Source organism: Sinohyriopsis cumingii, chromosome 6, assembly GCF_028554795.1.
Source record: "Sinohyriopsis cumingii isolate HCF-2022 chromosome 6, ASM2855479v2, whole genome shotgun sequence".
Taxonomy (NCBI): Eukaryota; Metazoa; Mollusca; class Bivalvia; order Unionida; family Unionidae; genus Sinohyriopsis; species Sinohyriopsis cumingii.
The window spans coordinates 30639630-30661480 of record NC_142966.1 but is presented as its reverse complement, the minus strand read 5'-3'; the positions used below and the strand labels follow the sequence as shown (position 1 = coordinate 30661480).

General features: G+C 37.2%; 1 protein-coding gene across 3 annotated transcripts in view; it reads left to right on the top strand.

Annotated features, from left to right (window-relative positions):
• LOC149796572 (tyrosine-protein phosphatase Lar-like) overlaps positions 1-21851 on the top strand; it is a 94279-nt gene that overhangs the window by 42735 nt on the left and 29693 nt on the right. For all 3 annotated transcript variants that reach the window (XM_089961272.1, XM_089961273.1, XM_089961271.1), the window contains exons 2-6: positions 14464-14694; positions 15187-15381; positions 18273-18413; positions 20442-20582; positions 21327-21467. In XM_089961272.1, the coding sequence (XP_089817398.1) occupies positions 14464-14694; positions 15187-15381; positions 18273-18413; positions 20442-20582; positions 21327-21467 (849 nt within the window). The remainder of the gene's footprint in view (positions 1-14463; positions 14695-15186; positions 15382-18272; positions 18414-20441; positions 20583-21326; positions 21468-21851) is intronic.

Here is a 21851-nt window from a genome sequence, read left to right as displayed (position 1 = left end):
TGGGTTTCTTTATTGTTTCTTAGCGTATGTGGAGAGTATAGTTTGGGTTTTGTAACGGCTCACGTACGATTGTGTGGATAGTAGATTCTGGATTTAGTTTTAATGATTTGCGTGTGTAAATAGTAGATTTGGGGTTTGTTAAATGTTGCTTCACTTATGTGGATAGTATATTACATGAAATGAGAAAAGTAGGAGATGTTTTCCTTCACGTCCGCGCGATGTTTGGTCATGATCTAGGTAAGATCAATTTTATGTTTATGGGGGGATGTTTTCCATCACGACCGCGCTTTCACTATAAGAACCCACAAAGTTTGATGTTGGAACCATTCTAAGGAATAACTGAGACAAAATGACTCAAGTATCAGTTCTATTTAATCTATTGAGAGACATCTATTTTTGGATAATGGATGTAGAATATGTTGTAGGAAGAATAGAAGAGGAATGGAGGCATGGAGATATGAAAGACTTTGTAACCAGTCAAGTTAAAGGCCTAAAGACAGCAAGAGATATCATAGCAGGGATGATTGAAGAAGAAGTCAATAAGTCAAGAGGCTTCATTAACCCACCTTACTTCAGAGTGGGAAGTTTGAAGGAAGCACTGGATCATGTCATCAAAGTCCGGTGCTTCCTAGAAAAAATTTTGTACTGGACAGAGTGGAGGAATGTAAAATGGGGGTTGGACAAGGTGAAGAAAGGGGAAGATCTGATGAGAAAAGTAATGGAAGAAGAAGTAGAGAAGATTAAAGAGAAATGGAGGGAAGAAAGAAAAGATGTGGAAAACAAAAAGAAAAAGGAAGAGTTTGAGCGACTTAACAACAATTGGATGAAAATCCAAGAGAAGTTCCGAGCCATGGGTCACCCGGACTGGATGCCGGAAACAGAAAAGAAGAAGAAAGGAATGATGGAAAAAATAAGAGGATGGTGGAAGAAGTTAAGGAGCTAGAAGAAGAAGAAGAAAAAACCCAAAGGCCCTTCTCAGGGCCACCCATATTTCTCGAAAAGAGAATGACTTTCCATTGCCTACCCCTTTTTTAAATTTAAAAAAATTTAAAAAAAAATTAAAAAATCCCATGTTCAATTCCCCTCTTCCCTAGATAGACCCACACTTTATTCCCCCATGTTCAATTCCCCTTGAGGCTAGAGTGGCCCAAGACTTTTTCTCCATGTTCAATTCCCCTTGAGGCTAGAGTGGCCCAAGACTATTTCCCATGTTAAATTCCCCTTGAGGCTATAGTGGCCCACGATTTTTCTCCATGTTAAATTTCCATTGAGGCTATAGTGGCCGGGGGGGGGGTCTGTATTGCTAATTCCCATTGAGGCTATAGTGGCCCTATTCACTACTTATATATAACAAGATAACTTGCATATGATCCCAGTCTAGAATAAAATTAAAGAGCATTCCAAAGGCTGTAAGGAAAAACAAGAAGCAGCATAATGACTACGTTGAATCATAAGCTTGATATGACGAGACTCTGAACTTCAGTTCATGATTATCTGGCAGTAATAACGAATTCCAAATTTAACTTACTTGTGACTGGTCTACATACAATATTTATTTGCGACTGGTCTACATGCAAAAGTAACTTACCTGCGGTGGCGTACATACAAAATTATGCTCAACATCAGGTTTGCACAATTTACCATATCCTGGAGCTGTATGTGTACAAAAAAACGGTACCAAGATCTGTCAACATTTCAAATTTATACATTAACGACGGCATCCTATAAGGAGGTGATGACACTCGCTTGCCGGTTTCCAGTTGAGCATAAACCTGGCCGTTTCTACCCGCTCCCTAAAGGTTATACAGTTCCCTAAAGGCTATTATTTCTTGTAAGAGTAACGCCACATAACAAATATCTGCATTCATCGATCACTTTCTCCGCCGCTGTATAACAATTCCGATTTTATTGAAGAAGATACCACATATTATCTCCACAAAACCGCTAACATTACTCAGCCCATCAATGTAACCTTCATGACAATGCATGTTTGTACACTCTGTACGAACATAACACATTTAAAAGGCACCCAATCTTACAAGCATTCGTAGTTAGCCGTACCAACTGTTCGGCCAGCATATGCTACTTTGTACAGTTTGAATAATAAACATTATATTCAAGTCAGTGCAACAGCAACGGGCTACAAAACGGCCCCAAAGTAGGCCAATGGGGGCAGGAAACAATATTTTATGTACAAATGTAATGCCGCAATCAGCGACCTAGTAAAAAAAATCATAAAAAATCAAATACACAAGTGAGGTCAAAATTTTCCATATTATTGGATACCTGTATTAAAACAAAGCATCAGAATATTATCCACTTGATCAGAAAAGTCAATAGCAGTTCATAGCAGAAGTTCAAGCACCCCAACCCCAAATTTATACCTGCATTTTTCATGTTTGAAAGCCATTTTTGACACCATGTGATACTCACAGTGCAAACACAAGCCGTGCAGAGTAACTATGGAAGGTGTACATGACTGACATCAATTTAAAGAGCAAAGCAAGTTCGAAACACCCAGTTCACAAATGTATCCATAAATTTAAATAGTAAGCAATAATAGCTGAAAAAGTCACACCATAGCCTTAAGTTAAGAAATTTGCCAGGGGCCAATTTACGAAACTGGACTCTGCCACGCAAGCAAAAAACTTTACGATTTAAACTTAGTCCAGTAACAATCTGCATATTCCCTTAGAATTCTGCTCACTGAGTCAAATAACAATAGGGGGGATATCTATAGTGGACAGAGCTAGAGATATTATATGCTACAGATACGTTCAGATAGTTGTTATTGTTGTTGTGGGGTTTAACGCCATTTTTCAGCACACGATAGGCTACGATCAGATAGTAGTTTTAGTGGTAGTAGTAGTAGTTGTAATAGGAGTATTAGTAGTAATAGTAATAGTGGTTGGTTTCTCCATCACATTCTTTTGTAATGTAAATTGATTCATGTTTATGTTTCTCACAGTGGAAATAATAAATGGGATGTAAAGACTAGACCAAAGATGATGTATCTCTATGGATGCCACGTATGTGACCCGATCTATTCTATGTATTTAGATTGGGGTTAAGCCCGTGAGCCAGTACGACCACTTTATAATCGTGAAGGTTAAACTTGTATTGACCAAGGTAAAGAAGGGTTTCAGAAATATTTCAGTGGCAAAATATTGTGAGAAGAATGCACTCTGATATCACACTTGACTTTCAGTGTTCTGTGCCATCTATACTTACAGTCCTTTGTCCTAGATTTGATGAATTATCGGTAAGTGAACTCCACCATTGTAATGTACATTCTTCTCTGGATAAAATCGAGTCGGTCAATGGTACAAACGTGGTCGCATTAAAGCCTATTCATTTATTTCAATGCAATTATTCATATGATAAGATGATGTGGGCATACATCGGTTGTAAACAAAGAATTTAATGCTATAGGAAAACATCCACACAACATTTATGGGTGTACAGGGTTAATAGTTTAAATGACCTGCCTAATTGTAACACGTAATGTGGCCACTGTGTTAGACTATAACTCTCCCTCTACATATTTATAATATGGAAACATTCGTATTTTAATCGTAATTATCAAACCAACTCAGGATACTATTCAATAGGTTAATAGACTTCAGTATGCACTCAAAGAAATTACAATATAATTTCCCTGCCTTCAAAAGGCAAAACTGTTATGCAGTCTAACTATCCATTGTTCGCCTGTACATGTGTATTATCCCTGAACTCTTCCTCCACTATTAAAACCGGATACATGAATGTGAGTTTAGGGGTCAAGAATTTAAAATTCTGGGGCAGAGATCAAACACTTGAAAACAACTCTGTAGCAGTTATAGGGGCCACTATAATGATAATGGGAATGTCCATACAAAACTCCCCATGGAAACTATAGCGACAACATTTATGGCGACAATAGAAATTAGCATTACAAGACCCGTTGGCCACTGTAGCGACAAAATTTATAGCGACAATGGGAATAAGCATTACATGACCCCCTGGGCCACTGTAGCGACAAGACAAAAGGATGGGTTTGTATAGGGACAATATCAATAAAACAGGTGAGTAACGTCACGGTATTGGACATTGGCAACAATGTTGTACCAAATCGGGCCAAACAGGAAACAGTGACAGCGGAGAAAAGCGGGTAGTGGGTAGCGGGTAGGTTCAGCTAGTTAAGTGGCTATCGGGTGGCATGTAAATTCAGCTAGTTCATAAACTATACGAATAATAACGCTTGGCGGGGCGGGACTAGCGGTAAGTAGACATAGGACACATACATAGATTTATGAACATAAATATATCACACCATTAATATCAAATCGACTAAAAACGTTTTAGGTAAGAGAGAATATATATCTTTTCGAGGAAATGGAGTGGCGCTGAAAAGGGCCTTTGGGTTTTTTGTTAACAATATTCCGTTAACATAGCGGGCATTGCATAGGTGTTCTCTTAAACATCGTCTGATCTCTGGACCGTGGACGAGGACTCACTTCAGACAGCCATGTCTCTCCACATAGATCATTCTTTTCCAAAGGACAATATAAGTCATCTGGGTGATAGTAAATGGTGATTTGTTATACATGGGTAAGTCCGCGCGGAACAGCATCGAAGATATGAGGGTAGATGATTCAACGTTAGTCCACATCTTGTCATGAGAACAGGTGAATGCAATGAAGTGAATTGACGTTATTTATAGTGGAAGAGCGGATCGAAACGGCTTAAGTTGTTCACCAATTCCAAAGCGCGTTACAAAATTCAGTCACATTGCAGAGTCTGTCTTCCAATCCCAAGATAGCTACCTGTGACGTCAGATTCCCTATAGAGTTGCCCTAGCGTCTGTGCAGCGAATCAATGCGACACTGTTTTGAAACATGACCGAAGCTAAGAAGAGGATGAATTGTGGTGCACCAGCCGTGGTGACGAGGAGTGGTAACATAGCAGTGACTACCAAAGCCAACAAGGGTTTACTTCCAGAAGAGGTAGATGTTAATTGGGATTCAGTGGATTTTCCCTCTTCCTTGCAAGAACATTTTCCGGTTCCAGCACCTTAGCGACCTTCTCCTTGTTTACGACACGTCGAGGATTTTAAACAGAGACGGAAAGAAGAATTGGAAAACGTTTTCAACAGCAGAACTAAGCAGAATAAGCTTTCATCCTTCAACAGCAACAGCGAGAAGAAGATGCAGGAAGCAAACGACAGGAAGAAGAAGAAGCAGATAAGAAACAAGGGTTAGGAGACCAGGACAGTATAAGTCAAATGGTGATGGTACTCTTAGGCATTTTGGCAGAGTTAAGGAGTCCGAAACAAATGTATCAGACTTTATTAATACGACCCAAGAGAAAAAGACCTTCCTGAGAAACCTGACATACCCACTCTAGAGGTTTCTACGAATTCATCGACAGGTGAAGGTTCAGAAGTAGACCATGGCCGTGGTTAAGCCAGTTAAAGCTCATTACTTCTTGTTCCTAATTTAAAAAAACAATGACAATCACCCAACTGTTATTTTCTGGGCCACCTACTTCGTTAGAAAAGAGATAGTATTTCACTTGCCAAACTCAAAATCGCCTTTTTACCTCATGATGTACGTGTGTGAGTGCATAAATGAGGGTACTTATTCTAGAAAACCAAAACCAAGAGACACTTACGCTTTTCTTTCTGGTCTATTCTGGTACATATTTACAATCCAATTCATAACACAACATTTTAAAAGGTTCATAGACTACTTCTGTGTCTTTGTTGACTCCCTCCTGTTTTGAATTTCTTCACTTTCACAAGTTGTTCTTCTTCCTCACTCTTTTCTCGTCTTCTGTCCTTCCCGTCCTTCTCTTCCTGGACCTGGCGGGATTCTACGTTTTCTTCCTGTTCTGAACCCCTCTGTTCCTCCTGTTGTTTCTTAGGGCAGTCTGTAGACGAATGTTCTTCTCTTGACGATGATAACAAGTATCTTAACTGTTGTCTCTTTTGACACCTGTCTTGCTTCGTTGACGGTCTGGACATTCTTAAGACCAATGCCCTTTCTTCTGACAGATATAGCAATTACCTTGACTTTTATCTCAAAAGGAGAGAGAGAGAGAGAGATAGAGAGTTGTCCGTCGGCTTGTCTGAAGAAAACCTTCATATGACACCTCGCAAAGCTCTGATCAAAAGTTCGATTTTTGTTGGCTCTTCCAACGTTCTGGTAGGCTTGAAGTAAGGCGAATACTTGGAGGGAAGATAATGACCTTATACACAGACACTGGTCTGACATGAATATAAAGAGACCCATGGTGTTTCAAATGTAGTCATTTGACTCTTTGCACTGAAGATGAAATGATTTCATCATTTCTTGGACAAGTTTCACATCACCAATGGAAAGGCGACACTGTTTATGACCAACGTTTCTCTTTCCAAAGGGACTTGACGCAGAAAGGCGTTATTGGCAGACGACCATCGCAGCATCAGACATATCATCGTTCAAAGTATTAACTTTCAAGATCAGATTTGTTTAGCTAGGGCTATTGTGCAGGGATGAACGTATGCCGACAAAAACGACACGGTAAAATGGAAAAGAGCCTGGAAAACTATTCAACGATCTGACCGAGCCAAACAACGAAGAGAAGCAGATCTGCTCTTACAGTTAGCTGGAATATCCAAAGGCACCGCTTATGGCATTCCTGAAATGCATACTTTGAAAGACGTCTTAACTCCACGCTGCATCTTGAAAAGTAGACTCTTAAGAAGTGGGCGGACCTCTGTTTATTTCGTGGCTAAGATGTCATAGACGGAAAATACATTCACATTTGTCAGTCCTACATGTTACCAACAACATTTTAAAACGCAAGATCCACAGCAGAATAGTGCTTGTCACCTGCTTATATTTTGCCCTACTTGAGTTTCACGTATGTTCAGGAAAGAAACGATATCACATTTTCTCGGTAAATCGTGGACTTGGGGCACGAATGCTACATTCAAGAATAACGTTTGAAATATCAAGAGGAAGATGAACAGAAGAAATGCAATTTCATTTTTTCGATTTCGAATGCATGCCAGAGAGGATGGTATTCACATTCCCAATTTCAATTTCGGTCACAAAGCGTGCGATACGTGCACCCAGGAACCGATATTAAGTTATTGTTCTGATTGCATCAAGATTCCTGGAGCACGTGAAAAAATCGTTCGGGGACCTAACACGCTGGCTGAGTTCGCCAATGGATTTTAGACCCGATCAACGATACATGGAGCCAAGAGGACAACGAACATTACGGAGATTGCCATTGCCATGCCACGGTGATTGCTCACACTTTCATGGGGTACAATGGGCAGTTCCTTCTCAGATACTATACGGAACAAAGATTGAACTTCCTAAAGTCATTTTGAACGGAGTCAAAATCTTTTCCATGCAAGTGGGACAAGTGCAGTTTAACGATTCGATGAGTTACTTGGCCATGCCTTTGAGCCGAATGCCTTAAAATGTTGGAATGACAGAAATGGTCAAGGCGCTTTTCTACCACATTCGCCTGAGGCTCACTACTACAACCCCGACAACATGCGTGCCGAACATTGAGAAGATTTCTACGTTCGGTACCACTCTCACGCCTGAAACCCCTTCAATTTTTAGGAAGAAATATTAAAGTATTTTGGTTCCGACGTGGACATTTTACGGCGTAGCTGTGGAAAAGTTTGAGAACTGTTCATGGAGCACGGAGGTACCGATCATTTGAAAGAAGCTTGCACCATTGCCAAAGCATGTTCCTTAGTGTACCGCCAACGATTCATGCCCGAAAATACTATGGCTGTCATAAGCCCTCAAACGAAGAACTTTGTCAAACGGCAATACTCGATCAAAGCCCTATGCTGACTACATTACTTGTGCGAGAAGGAAGGCAAATGGGCCCATTATGCCAGAAACGGAGGAGGTGAAAAGACCATCGGAACTTATTCGGTGGGTGGTTTGAAAATACCAAGATCGTTTACGAGTTTAACGGTTGCTTATTTTACGGTAGTCCCATCTGCTACCTACAACGCGACACTAAAAATCAGTTTTTGCAACTTACCATGTTCAACTTGTACCAGTACACTTGTCAGCAACGTTGAAAGTTAAAACAGCAAGGATACCAAGTGGCGGAAATGTGGGAACACGAGTATGATCATCATTTGAAATACGATCCGGAGTTTAAACGCATCGTGGAAAGTTACAACTTGGTCGACCCACTGAACCCGCGGAACAATTTGTGCGGAAAACGAACGAATGTCACATGTCTGCTGTATCTTGCCGACTAGGAGAAAGGAGAATAAATCAAATACTTGGATGTGTGTTCGCTGTATCCTTACATGTGCAAATATTATCACTTTTCTGCAGGGCACCCGATATTGCTGGCAAAACACATCACCCTGGACAGCATTCGATAATACGAAGGCTTGATTAAATGTAAAGTCTTGCCTCAAAAAGACTTGTATCATCCCGTTTTTTCATTGCCAAGGAAAGCTGATGTTTCCCTTGTGTCGTAATTGTGCTGAAACGTGCAAACATGACCGACATTGTCATCACACCCAGGAGGAACGCACTTTGACGGGAACGTGGGTCAGCATTTAATTTTTTAAAGCTCTGGATCTTGGATACCAACTGTTAGAAGTGTACGAAATTTACCAGTAAAATACCACATGGGTGACCAAAGTCAGAAAGTCATTTTCACGGACTATATGGTTGATTTTTTAAAACTGAAACAAGAAGCCAGTGGCTATCCTTCCTCGTGTTACACTCCCGATGACCAAGATCAATTCAAAGAGGAACGCTGGATACAGGGAGGTATCACTTTAGACCACACTGAGAAAAACGAAAGAAGGCGGTCATTTGCTAAAGTGATGTTGATTTGCATGTGGGGTAAAATATCACAACGTCCGTGTTTACCCAGGACATGGTATTTGTCCGATCGTTTTCGCTACATCCAGATGATTCACGACAAAATCAAATACATGAAACACGTGGACATCCTTCGTGAGGACTTGATCATAGTCAATTACGAAGCAGAACTGAACTTTGTAGAGGCTGACGAATTTGAAAATGTTATTATTGCGGCTTACGTGACAGCCCATGCTCGCTTAAAATTGTACGAATCATTACACCATCTTTGTAGGAGATCGTTTGCTGTATTTTCACACAGACAGTTGCATCTACGTCGATCGTCAGGGTCACCGTCACCCTGTCATCGATGGAGAGAGTTTAGGAGCCTGGACGGACGAGCACTCCAACGATTAGATGCTAAGTTTTGCTAGTGGCGGACTTAAAAAATATTGCTACGAATACCGGGACCCCCAAGGAGAAGTGCTGACCGAGTGTAGAGTCAAATTATTCACTCTAAGTTATCGCACCAGTCAAGTGGTGAACTTCGGGGTATTGAAAGAAGCCTTGCAACGTGGACAGGATCAAGATTTTAAAGTGACCACCTACCAACCTCACACGATTGTACGTTTTTTCCACACAACAAATCGTCAGTCGACGTTTGGGAAAAGTGTATGAAATCGTGTACAGGAAGCGAGTGAGACTTCCCAGTCACTTTATGTTGCCGTACGGACACACTGATATAAAACATTGGTTCCAAGATTATAGCCACCAAGAAGGAGGATGACGTCGACACAGCAAGAATCGAGTGAGAGATCCACTGAGAACTTCAAGTTCAAACCATATCATTTTCCAGTCTTCTTACCTGACTATTGTACTTGTGCCAGTCGGTTAGAAACGTTAAAAAAATGGCCTACCGATAGAGAAGGATTACCTACTTCGAATGCTTTAGCTAGAACAGGATTTGTCTACTTTGGACCTGCGACTGGATTGGGATACGAAGGTCAGTGTTTTATTTGTGGTCTGAAGTTGCGAATTGATCGACTTATCTATAAAAATTCAGGTATTCTTGAACATACTCGATGGTCTCTGCACTTTATATGGCCTTTCCACTGCTGTACATTTATGAGAGTACCGTACAGAAGGTAGTACCATTCTAAAGGAAGAAGAAAGGAACACTTCCAAAACTAGACATAAAAAGGGAATGATTAACAAGCTCGAGACTTCATTATGGCTAGTATAAAACGGAAAATATCCAAGACCTATAATTCAATGTAACTACCATTGCCCAGCGAGAAAGATGAACACTTTTAAAAAGCAAGTATCAAGCGAGAGAAAACTCGAGTGCGATACTGTGCCTTGAGATTGCAGGGATGCCGTACGCCGTGACCTCAGTGATTCAGTACCACATCCTGGGAATTTTGCTATGACTACTACTACCACACCTACCATGGAAAGTGATGCTGTGCATGTCAAACCCGATGGAAGCGAAGGCGATGCCACTCGATATCGTGCACCTTTTCATTTTTTTTTTTTGCTTTTCATGGTGGATTACATTATGCACGTGAAACCACGCTACTGCCACCCTACGGATGTCGTCCAGCCTTCAGCAAACTGCTGAAGATTTCATCGTACCCTCATCGATATGAGCCTGTCAAAGACTAAAATTCGTTCCCTGTGCGTTTACCTGAATACTGCGATTTTAAAAGTCAATTCCAAACCTTCCGTGGAAGATGGCCTAAATATCTGGGACGACATATCCCCGAAGAATTAGCCAGATGCGCATGTATCTACTTGGGCGAAGGGGATGAAGTCAAGTGTTTCAGTTGTGATGTGTGACTTCACGAGTGGGAGCAAAGATTCGGCTTACCTGGAACATGCTCGATGGTCTCCTTAGCGTCATTACTACCTTTAGTGGAACGACCTCAGTAACCTCTGGATTGATGCTTTACAAGATAATATTCGTGGTTTGCCTGTGGATTTGAGAGAATACATTTACCGAGATTGTTCAAAACACAAGTTCAACGCAAACAAAAGTTGCATCCGTTACGTTACCAATGTTGATATCACTGGTTCCTGAATGGTATAAGAGGAATGATTCATTTAGAAACGTTCCATCGGTCAAACAGTGTTGAACTGGACGAGGCTTTAGTGGCTATTCATTCTACTACTTAAAAGGTGGCAATACTACATGGAATTCCAATGGAAGGATTACCAAAATATTTTACGCTATCCAAGAACCCGTCACCGATGAAAACCATTCCCTTCAGGACAGGACATTCATCGACATGGACGTTACCAAAAAAACAATCCGGAAGGATACCTGTATGACTGTACCAAGTGTAGAGACCCTATAAGAACATTATACACTGTCACTAGGACGCAACACCTTCGTCAAAACAAATGTTTTACAGAGACTTGTTTATGTTCCACTTTCATCGCTTAGATGTGTATTTTAATGATGTATTAGACCATTTGGCTTTTAAGTATTTTGGTCTTTCGTGTTTTTACATTTTTAAAAAATCTAAACGTGTCCTGAAAAAAGTATAAAAACTCTTGTCTTGTCTGCCTTCGTGTCAAAAGTGATATTCCATGCACTATGGCTATGTCTGCTGTCCCTGCTCCCTCTTTCTCCACTTTTAAAGTCATCGATGAAAACTAAGATCGTGCTAGATGGGAGGCCTTGTATCTTCTCCATTCCTTTAACATGTTAATTGACACACCCAGCGGTTCAGGCACAACAGACTTTGTGCAACGTTTGATCAAACATAAACATCATTTAAACGATCGTCCACCTCAACGAATCGTGTGGTGTTACAAAGAGTGGTAATCCACGTACAGTCTCTTGCTAGAAAGTCAAGGCGATTCCATCGTGTTGGTGGATGGCATTCCTGGCGAAGACGGCGTGATCGTGTCTGACCCAAGTCAAACCCATCTGGTCATCTTCGACGACATGTTAGGAAAAGACGAAGAGGAAATTAAATTGTGGTTTACGAGTAAAGACATTGAATTTTGTCTGGGAAACACATCCCTTCGTTTAGCTTAGCCCGTCAGAATTACATTCTCAAACCACCAAAAATGTAACACTCCAATCCAAGTCAGAATGTTCCGCACTAGTCCGCCTTTATTAATAGCTATTATAGAAAATATTATTTAATGACCCCCATTTGAAATGGCCCAGTATGTTCTCCGGCTTGTCATAACTCTCTAATTCCCTAAACTTAAGGATACAATGACATATATGTAGGACCGTTATCGAATGGACTGTAATTAAAATTCAATGATGCCCCAACAGAGCAGATCCCATCCCTTGCAGACAGCAATTTATTGTGATTCTATCCCACAGAATGTACTGAAAAATTATTTCTACAAAATTATGCACAATTATAATAATCTAGAATTTCGGTCATAATTCATGATTGTTACTTTGCAGAAGTATTGCATACTTGATGGAACTGAATCACAATCAATTGAATTGAATGTAAGTCACATTTTTGTCCTTGTTGGCTCAACGCATAAGTAGTTACCGAAGTCATGAAATAATCCCAGGCAGCCACCATACCAGTTAATGTCTCCCCCGTCTCTTCATCCATGTAAATATTCTATTCTTTTGTATGATTGTATGTATATATCTATCTATCTATCTATCTATCTATCTATCTATCTATCTCTCTCTCTCTCTCTCTCTCTCTCTCTCTCTCTCTCTCTCTCTCTCTCTCTCTCTCTCTCTCTCTCTCTCTCTATATATATATATATATATATATATATATATATACATACATATGCAGCGGTTCAAAAGTCTTCATCGCCTAAGAATTAATTAGTATTTTTTACATAATATTGATGAAAGAATAAGGTACCTATTAGGAATGTGGTTCTGTGTCGATGACAAGTGAAACATTTCGGAATCTTTAAAGTCATGTTCTTTGATGATAGTTTGTCCCACGTACACACGTACATTAAGACAAGATTTGAGGATATGTATATAACACCCCTGCCACATAATTGTATGGTTGCTGACAACTTATCTTTACTTTCGACTGTTTGTATAAAGCTATTTGACTGTAGAGAGGTGTCTTTTATACATGATGATAACTTAAAATGTCGACACTTGTCGCTTGCGCTACACTTCCTAAATGTACTTGGCCACGTCATGACACTCACATAATAATGAATATATTACCAACTTTTGATCAGTATGCGTATATTTGTACCAAGGATCCAGCCTAATTGAAATGAAGATTTAGTTGTCAATAAATAGAAGCGACAGCCATTAACAATTGTTCATGTTCTGGTGACCATTTATGTTTGCTATCCACATAACAGAAAAAGATTTTGTATTTTGTGAAAGTTACGTTCAGAAACGTTTTGTTCCGACTGACATTTTTCTGTTTGACAGAATGCAAGCTTGGAATTTATTTATGAAACAATTGGTTAACTGAATATAATGTTACTTAGCTGTATTGCAGGTCTTTTAAGCTTACCGTATGTCGTAGGTTCATTAATGATCGTATTCAAACCAAATGGTTCATTGTGTAGTTTCGTTTATATACACAAGTTCAAAATCAATTTTCTCATTTTGACAATGATAAAAGAGCGGTTAATATCTATGAGAAAAAGACCCAATACAATCTAAAAAAAATTTATACTGGAGACAGGATACTAACTTAAAAAGAAATGGTTAGCAATGGCGTCAACTGGTAGAATAATTTGAAGGAAAAAAGAAACCAAAATATAATCTGTAACAAGACAAGGATACAAATCAGGGCAGGTTGACTCAGAAAAATCAAGTCGAACAGTGTGATTGTGAACATACTACAAAAGAAAAAGTCCGTTATGTGTAATAATCAGACCTTCTAATTATAACAAGGATTTATTCTTGTAAATATTTGGAACTTACCAGAATGAAAATTTCATTAGGTAATAGTTATTTGTAGTAAATGCTAATTGTGACTTGAGGTCATGAATACGACTATGTAGTATTGTTACTTGGAAAAAAAATATTCGTACTTCAAGATCTGAGCAAAATCAATGGGATTATTTTTGTGTCCAGTTTTTTATTTGGGTCGGAATTTATTTATTCAAAGTATGTAATTCAATTGACTATTCTCTGGAAATACAAAGTGATCAAAAATAACATTCTTGGAAATAGACTTGGATTCATAGGGAAATTTAAATAAGGACATATTCGTGGAATGTATTATTGTGATTCAACAAAATATTGTTGGCACATCACTACAACACAGGTCACCACAGGTACATGAATACGTCCAGCTTTATATTTAATTTCGAATATCTCTAAAGTTTATTCAGAACTTTAAATATTAGGACTTGTGTTAAAAATTCCATGATTACGTGGGATTAATTATCAATACAGTAGGTTCCTTTTTCTACGTTTTTACGTTGCATTCTAGGGAAATAAATTGTTTTCAAATTTTACAAACTTTTATGTTCCCATTTTTTCCATTACTTAGTGTAAGTCCATCAAGTCGTAATAGTATGTATGTATGTATGTATGTATGTATGTATGTATGTATGTATGTATGTATGTATGTATGTATGTATGCATGCATGTATATATGTATGTATGCATTTTTTCTTAAATTGTACGAATAATGAGTTCTGTTGTTTATTGTAGGTTTCAATTTCGCTGTCAATAAATCTGCTTATCAGTCGTCAACAACGACCTGGAACGGTTTCAACTGGACGGCTGATAAGGCTGTAGATGGTAATACAGATGGAACAAATCCTGATGTATCCAAGACCTGTAGTGCAACACAAAATGGTTTTGGCGTCCATACATGGGAGGTTGATATTGGCTTCCTGATTATTGTAAAGACCATAATGGTTTATGGAAGAAGTGATGGCAGTAAGTTTCCTTCGTTATTAGAATGCAGGTGCATCTTCTATCCTTTAAATGATTATTTTAACAAAGCTTTAGCAAACATAATACTAAGCCCTAAAACTAAGTCGAGCGTATGAAAGGTAGCGACATTCATGTCGTAGTTTCACGTACCCTCATTTGTCCTTTTGAATAGGTAATAACATAACTGCAATATATCTTTGTCAATGTGTATGTATCAATAAATACATTTAAATAATAAAAAATGAAGATAACAAACAGTGAAGCAATATATGTACACTCTTTGTGCAGACATGGGTATGCATGTTACTTGTCTCATGCAAGATTCCATCGTCTCAGATACCTATATCAGATATATGTATAAGCAGTGAAAAACTGTCATGAAACGAAACATTTGTATATAACATAACTTTGCTTATGCTTATATGTGTTAAAGTAACCATATACGTTGATAAAAACATCTGAATAATTATTCTAAAAGGACTATTTCTACTTTAGTGGATCAGCTTTCTGGTCTTAAGGTATTCCTCGGCAATGCTACGACGCCATGGTCTGCTAAACAACCGTTAGTAGAAGAACAGCCAGACAACAATCCACACACATTTAGAGTTAATGATTCTTTAGCCCGGTTTATATCAGTGATACGACAAAACGAGAAGATTCTTACCATTTGTGAGGTCGTGGTCGATGGTGGTAAGTGTATTAGCATAGATATGTACCATATTCTATCTTTATTGATAATGGAATGACAATGCAACTATTGCTTTGTATTCCGCTCGTCATTGTTCGAATATTCCATTTCAATGAAACTGTAATTTATTCAACGTAGATGTGATTTAATTTGCTATTTTGCATTCCTCCACAAAAGAGGATTGTATTTTTTTCTTGCAGCATTTAGGCATTTCATTTACTGAGATAATAAACAGAAAAATCAGGTTGCCTTGAATCAGTAACGTGACATGATAGATGCAAAATTAAATTTAAAGAAGTAAGACTAGTTACAAGCTAGAAATTAGGTATTAGATCAGCTAGAAAACAATTATCACTTTCTGTATCTTCTGGGTCCAGCATCACATAAGATACGTGCGGGGTATATAGAGGCTACATTTTATCGAAACTTCGTCTTTAGTTCAAAGGTAAAATCACAAAGCTTAGTAATCATACACATTGAAGGTACAGTTCGGTGTATAATGTTTGCCAAACATTGATGCCCGTAACTTATTGCTACGACTCTAGGTCATAAATTAAGTAACATAAATAAGCAAAACCAACAATTTAGGTAAAATAAACAAGTTATTTATTTCTCTGCAATCCAAAAATAATCATAAGTGACTTATCAAAAGTCCAACATGAAATAATAGTTCAATGATTTGCAATAGTCTTGATTGTTCTGATGCACCATACTAATGCAATATATAATGACTCCGAACGAGTTTTCAATAATTCAAATATAATGCGATATACAAAGTCAATGAGCTCTTAGTAATATTTGAGTAATTTAAATAAAGAACTCATCTCGAGTCAAATCTCAGTACGGTCATAAACTCTGATAACAAATGGATTCCAGGGAACGAATTGATGAGTTATTTGTTTTTCAAGACCCTATTTACAAATATTTTCACTTGATGTAGATGTGAGTCATTGAAGTGGAAAACTTCAATCAATTCGCAAACAAGTCGGGCCAAAAATGTTCCGAACACAAAAGTTGTGCAAACATCACTCTTGACTTCATTATTGAATGCCCTTATGTTTTGTTTATGAGGGAGAAATAGTACTTTTTTGACCGAACCGCTTTTGTTCTTTCTGACGTGGCTTAAGACGGAGAGCATTAATACATCGAGTTATCAAAATAATCGTAATGTACATCTGTTTTAAAGGACGTGTTAAAAACCAATGATGCAAACTATTATTGTTGATTTGATTTAGAAAGGACCTTGATAAATACCTCATCCTCGAAAGTAAATTAATGGAACGTGTCATAGTATCTCAGCTTGGAAATATGTTAAAATTTTCAAATTCGCTTTAGAGTGAAAAGTCCGTGTACTTCACATTCTTGATAAATATCGACTATCCTAGTTAAAAATATTTGTTACAAATTTCCTTGTCAGAACTTGGATATTTTATTCACGAGCGGCATAATTAGATCTAGTAAGCTTTCTTGCATGTTGCTCAGAATTTATAAAGAAATTGTTTGACAATTACAGAATCATATATTCTGCACTTGTAAAATGCGATTTCGTGTACTTTCTGAAACATACAATTGGTATTTCTGCACATGTCTTCTGGTATTTCTTCTCGTTATGATGATAAGACATTGACGTATGGGGTCGATGAAGGATTTAAATTTCAAAGTGACAATACATATCTGTAAATTCACAGAGTAAGAATTTGAATTTAGCGTTTAATGGAAATAATGCATGCTTGCAATCTCTTCTGAAGAGGTTAGAGCAAAATTGGTCAATGATATCAATTTCTTATCATAAGTTTCAAGTGAAATTACATATGTGCGCCTGTTAGTGAGAGACACACATCGCGCGAGAGATTTATCGGGTTCATTCGGGACAACCTTACAAGAAAAGCAAAATCAACTGCGAAAACATACACATAGTAATGTTGCATTGAATTATGTACACAGTTCGGAGTGACAGGAAGGAGACAGTACATACATATAGTATAGTCGTCTTTGGCAAAGTGAATAATCCTATAGCTAATGAAAAGATAAATAAACGTACGCAGCCAGCATTCCATATTGAGACAATAATAGAAATGCATTTCTTTTTTCAAATTATAATATTCGCTGTTTTGATGTTAATGTTATATAGGGTAGTACTGATTAGTGCGGGGGAATGGGAGCAGATTTTTGTTGATTTATCATATATTTTGATTCAAGTACAGTTTTCTAAATACCAGTATATAATCTGCATACTGATCTTTCGTTTAGTCTCCATCTGATATGTTCTTTTATGTCTCATACAATTATTTTAATGATACCTTTCATGGTGATACAAAAAGTTACAAAACATCAATGGCATCAACATCTTAATATAAAACTAAATATTGCGTCGAAAGCTGCGAACATGGAAACTATATCGTTCTCAACGCAAACATTTTTCGACTCGGATTATATTTTGTATTTACTTCGTGCAAGTTGAAGTGTGATGATATTCACACAGACACAGACGCACACACACACACAGATATATATATATATATATATATATATATATATATATATATATATATATATATATATATATATATATATATATATATATATATATATATATATATATATATATATATATATATATATATATATATATATATATATACACACAGAATCAAATACACGTCTGAATATAGATGTATATGGTCCTTGAACGGTAACTAGATACAACATCCTTTTCTTGATTATGATGCTATAACTGCAATTTAAAAGCCTGTTTCCGGAGAGGTATATCGCTTGAATGTTGTCATTTCATTGGACAGGCAGCTTATTATTACCATTTAGTCACGTATTGATACACATTAGTCGATATATGTAACCCTTGATATACTTGTGATAGAACATCTCTTTTTCTTAGAGTGTCAGAAAGGAACATTTGGCGATGGATGCAATGGAACTTGTGGGCACTGTCTTAACGGCAACGATAGTTGTAATAGTACAACCGGACATTGTAGACAGGGATGTGAGAGAGGATGGAGTGGTATAACGTGTAAAGAGGGTATGTCTTATTTAACTAAAGCTTTCCTAAGTTATTTCTAATTACCGGTGGTTCCAGCATTCTAGCGTTGCAAAAGAAAATAACATGAAGAACCTACTTGCAAGATAGTTTTGCTGAAAAATAAAATTATCAAACATTTTTACGCCTTTATTGTAAAATAGATTTTTGCACAAACTGATTAGTGCACAGTTTTTTATGTTTTAATTACAAGCTGAAAGGTGCTTAAAGGAGTTCTGCCTTGATGGTTCTTAGATGAAAATGTTTAAAGGAATTCAGCCTGGGTTCTTCTTAGAAGAAAATGTACCCGAAGCACTATTTAAAAGTAGGTCAGTTTAAAGTGAATGTTCTTAATAGAATCGTGGGAAGAAGACGCGAATAAATGGAATTATTGTAAGTAATGCACGTCATCTTTGACACAAAACATTGAATGATACGACATTTTAGGAATTATATACTGTGGTATGGTAACAACAACGATTTCATTGATCCATAAAGCTCAATGGGAATGAAGCATTGAAAAGACCATTTCATTGCTTAATAAATCATTTAATTTCATATATAAGGTGCCATTGTCTAACTTGATTATATTTAAAATAAACTACAGGAAGTATATCGTTTATTTGGTGAGGCAAATTAAAACAATCTAATGCATGCACGAAGATGAGAATTGATCATGGTTGCCAGAAGTTACGAAATAAAGAAAACCCCTACCTGTATCATTGACAATGATTACACCTGAAATTAATATAAATGCTCTAATTATTTGCCTATTAAAAACATTGCAATTCGATGGTAATCGTAAAGCACGATACGGATAGATACACAGCTTACACTATGCTCCAAACCATTTATGACAGATGCATTCTTTTCCAAAAGAACTGATTTTATTTTCTTATCTATTCGAATTGTTATTATAAGCTTTATTAGATCATTGTTCAAAATGTGGTTAGATTAAAGAATTTTGTGACAACTATCTAATGTGAAAAATCGTTCTGTTATAATGTGATAAAGGAACATACGGCTATTGATGCAACAAAATATGTGGCATGTCTTTGACCATCCATAACAGTTGTTCAACATCAAACGAAATATACAAATATGACTGTGAAGCTGTGTGAACAAGCATTCCGATCTGCAGATGCAGCTATACTTTGAAACAATCTTTAGTTTTTACTAGTTTGATCTTGTTCCCATAATTAATTCTCCTATAACATGGTCGCCTTTTTATTGGTGTCACGTTTATGTGAAATTCGTTCGTTAAATATCGTAAAACGTCACGCTATATATGTATGGGAATTCTTATATAAGTAAGCATAAATGTAATCTCTCATCGGTAGATTTCAGGATACATGAGCTAATATCTTAGTTGTGTATAACGTTAGCTGGTTACCGTGTTACGTTTCAAAACTTGTATTAGATAATTAAAGGCTTTAGAATGATTGGAATATGTTCAGTGACTCTTATTTTCCTAAATTTTGTTTATTATTTTGGAAAGGATTTCTAATTGTAATAGTTTTGTCTCCTAAAAGATTCATTTAAATGAAAATTATAAGGCATGTTATATAGTGATAATAACGCTGATTGTTTTCAATATTCACCATATGTTCTTGATATGCGGGAAAACTGCATACTGATGTCTACAGTTTTTGGGATGAGAAAGTAGAAGATATAAATCTTAGAAAAATTCAAATGGCTTTATGTGGGACCAAAATTTACCTCTACGGGAGGAACAACTTCAGTTTTCCTCTACAGAAGGAACAATCCCAATCGTTAAAATGAGCTAAGACGCTTAGTAAAAGATTGCTTTCCTTACACAGTGTGAAGCAGGTTTGCTTTTCGAAATAATACAGGTAATATAATCTAGTGAATATATTATCTCTGTAAAGTTACGTTCAACAAAGTGTCTGGATTTTCACAATTTAAATTTTGTTCCGCGAGAAAATACGAAACTGTTACCAAAAGGTATAATGGCCATATAGCCTTTCATTCACTGTGACTATCCTAAAGTTTTCTAACGTATTTTGTTAGGTTGCAAGACAGGAGCATACGGCTACGGATGTAATGAAACATGTGGCATGTGTTTTAGCGGCAACAACAGCTGCTCTGGGATTGACGGACAGTGCAATCTTGGTTGTGAAGCTGGATGGCAGGGAGGAACGTGTAAACAGGGTATGTCACGTCCCTCTGGAAAATGGAATCGTAATTTCGAACAATGTGTATGGAATATTTATATATTGTTAACAAAGACAATGAGTTTCTGGAATTTAAACATTTGCTTTTGTCCGCAAGAAAATACTCCACATGGATGGGAAGATACACTGTTCCTGGAGCCTTTGTATCAAGGGAAATCTTAAAAGTGTGTTTATCCTAAAATGCTGTGAAATATATTGTTTCCTCTAAGGATGCGATATACGAGCATAAAGCGTACTAAATAGGACATATAAACAGTCGGATTCCATAGCCGTATACTCCTGTACATTATCCTAAATGGAAACAAATATGTGACATCATTTTTAGATCATAACATTTTTAATAAACCATGTGGCATGTGTTTTAGCGGCAAGGGTAGCTGTTCAACGATTGATAAAGAATGCGAGGTCACTTGTGAAGGTGGATGACTGAGCAGAACTTGTAAACCGGGTATGTCACGTTCTTAGGAAAATACAGCTGTAATCTCAAACATTCTGTGAGTTGTCATATTCAAAGCAAATCTGTACATCATACAATTATATGTCTGTATGCATTATCTTTGTGACGATATTGGTAACAAAGTCAACGATAAATAAAATTTTAAAAAAATCCGCAAGAAAATACTCTACAGGGATGGGAAGGAAAAATACTTATATAGCGTTCTTTAAAAAAATAAGAATGGTGTTTATCCTCAAATAAAGTGAAATAATTTGTTTCTTTTAGAATGCGATAAAGGAGCATACGGCCACGGATGTAATGAAACATGTGGCATGTGTTTTCGTGGCAACAACAGCTGTTCAACGATTAATGGACAGTGCCAACTCGGTTGTGAAGCTGGATGGTGGGGAGCAACGTGCAAACAAGGTATGTCACATTCGGAAAATACGGATATAGTCTCGAATAGACTTTAAGTTTCATTTTCAAAATAAATTTGCACTTAATACTAGTACAACCCACTAACCATGCATTAGTGTTTCAAGAATAAGAATGTGGAATTTCGTAATTTGATTTGTATAGTGCAAGACCTACAAGAAGTACTGGTGAAATGTCAATACATTATTTCTTTTAAAGAAAATAACAGTTAAATTTATTCGCAGATGCAGTTTCGTATTTCATTTCTTTTTGGCATCTGTAAAACGAACATGTAGCGACAAGTTTAATTAAACTTGTGGCATGTGTTTTAGCGGCAACAACAAATGCTCAGTGACAGGTGGAAGGTGACAGGTCATTTGGAAATTAAATCTGCTC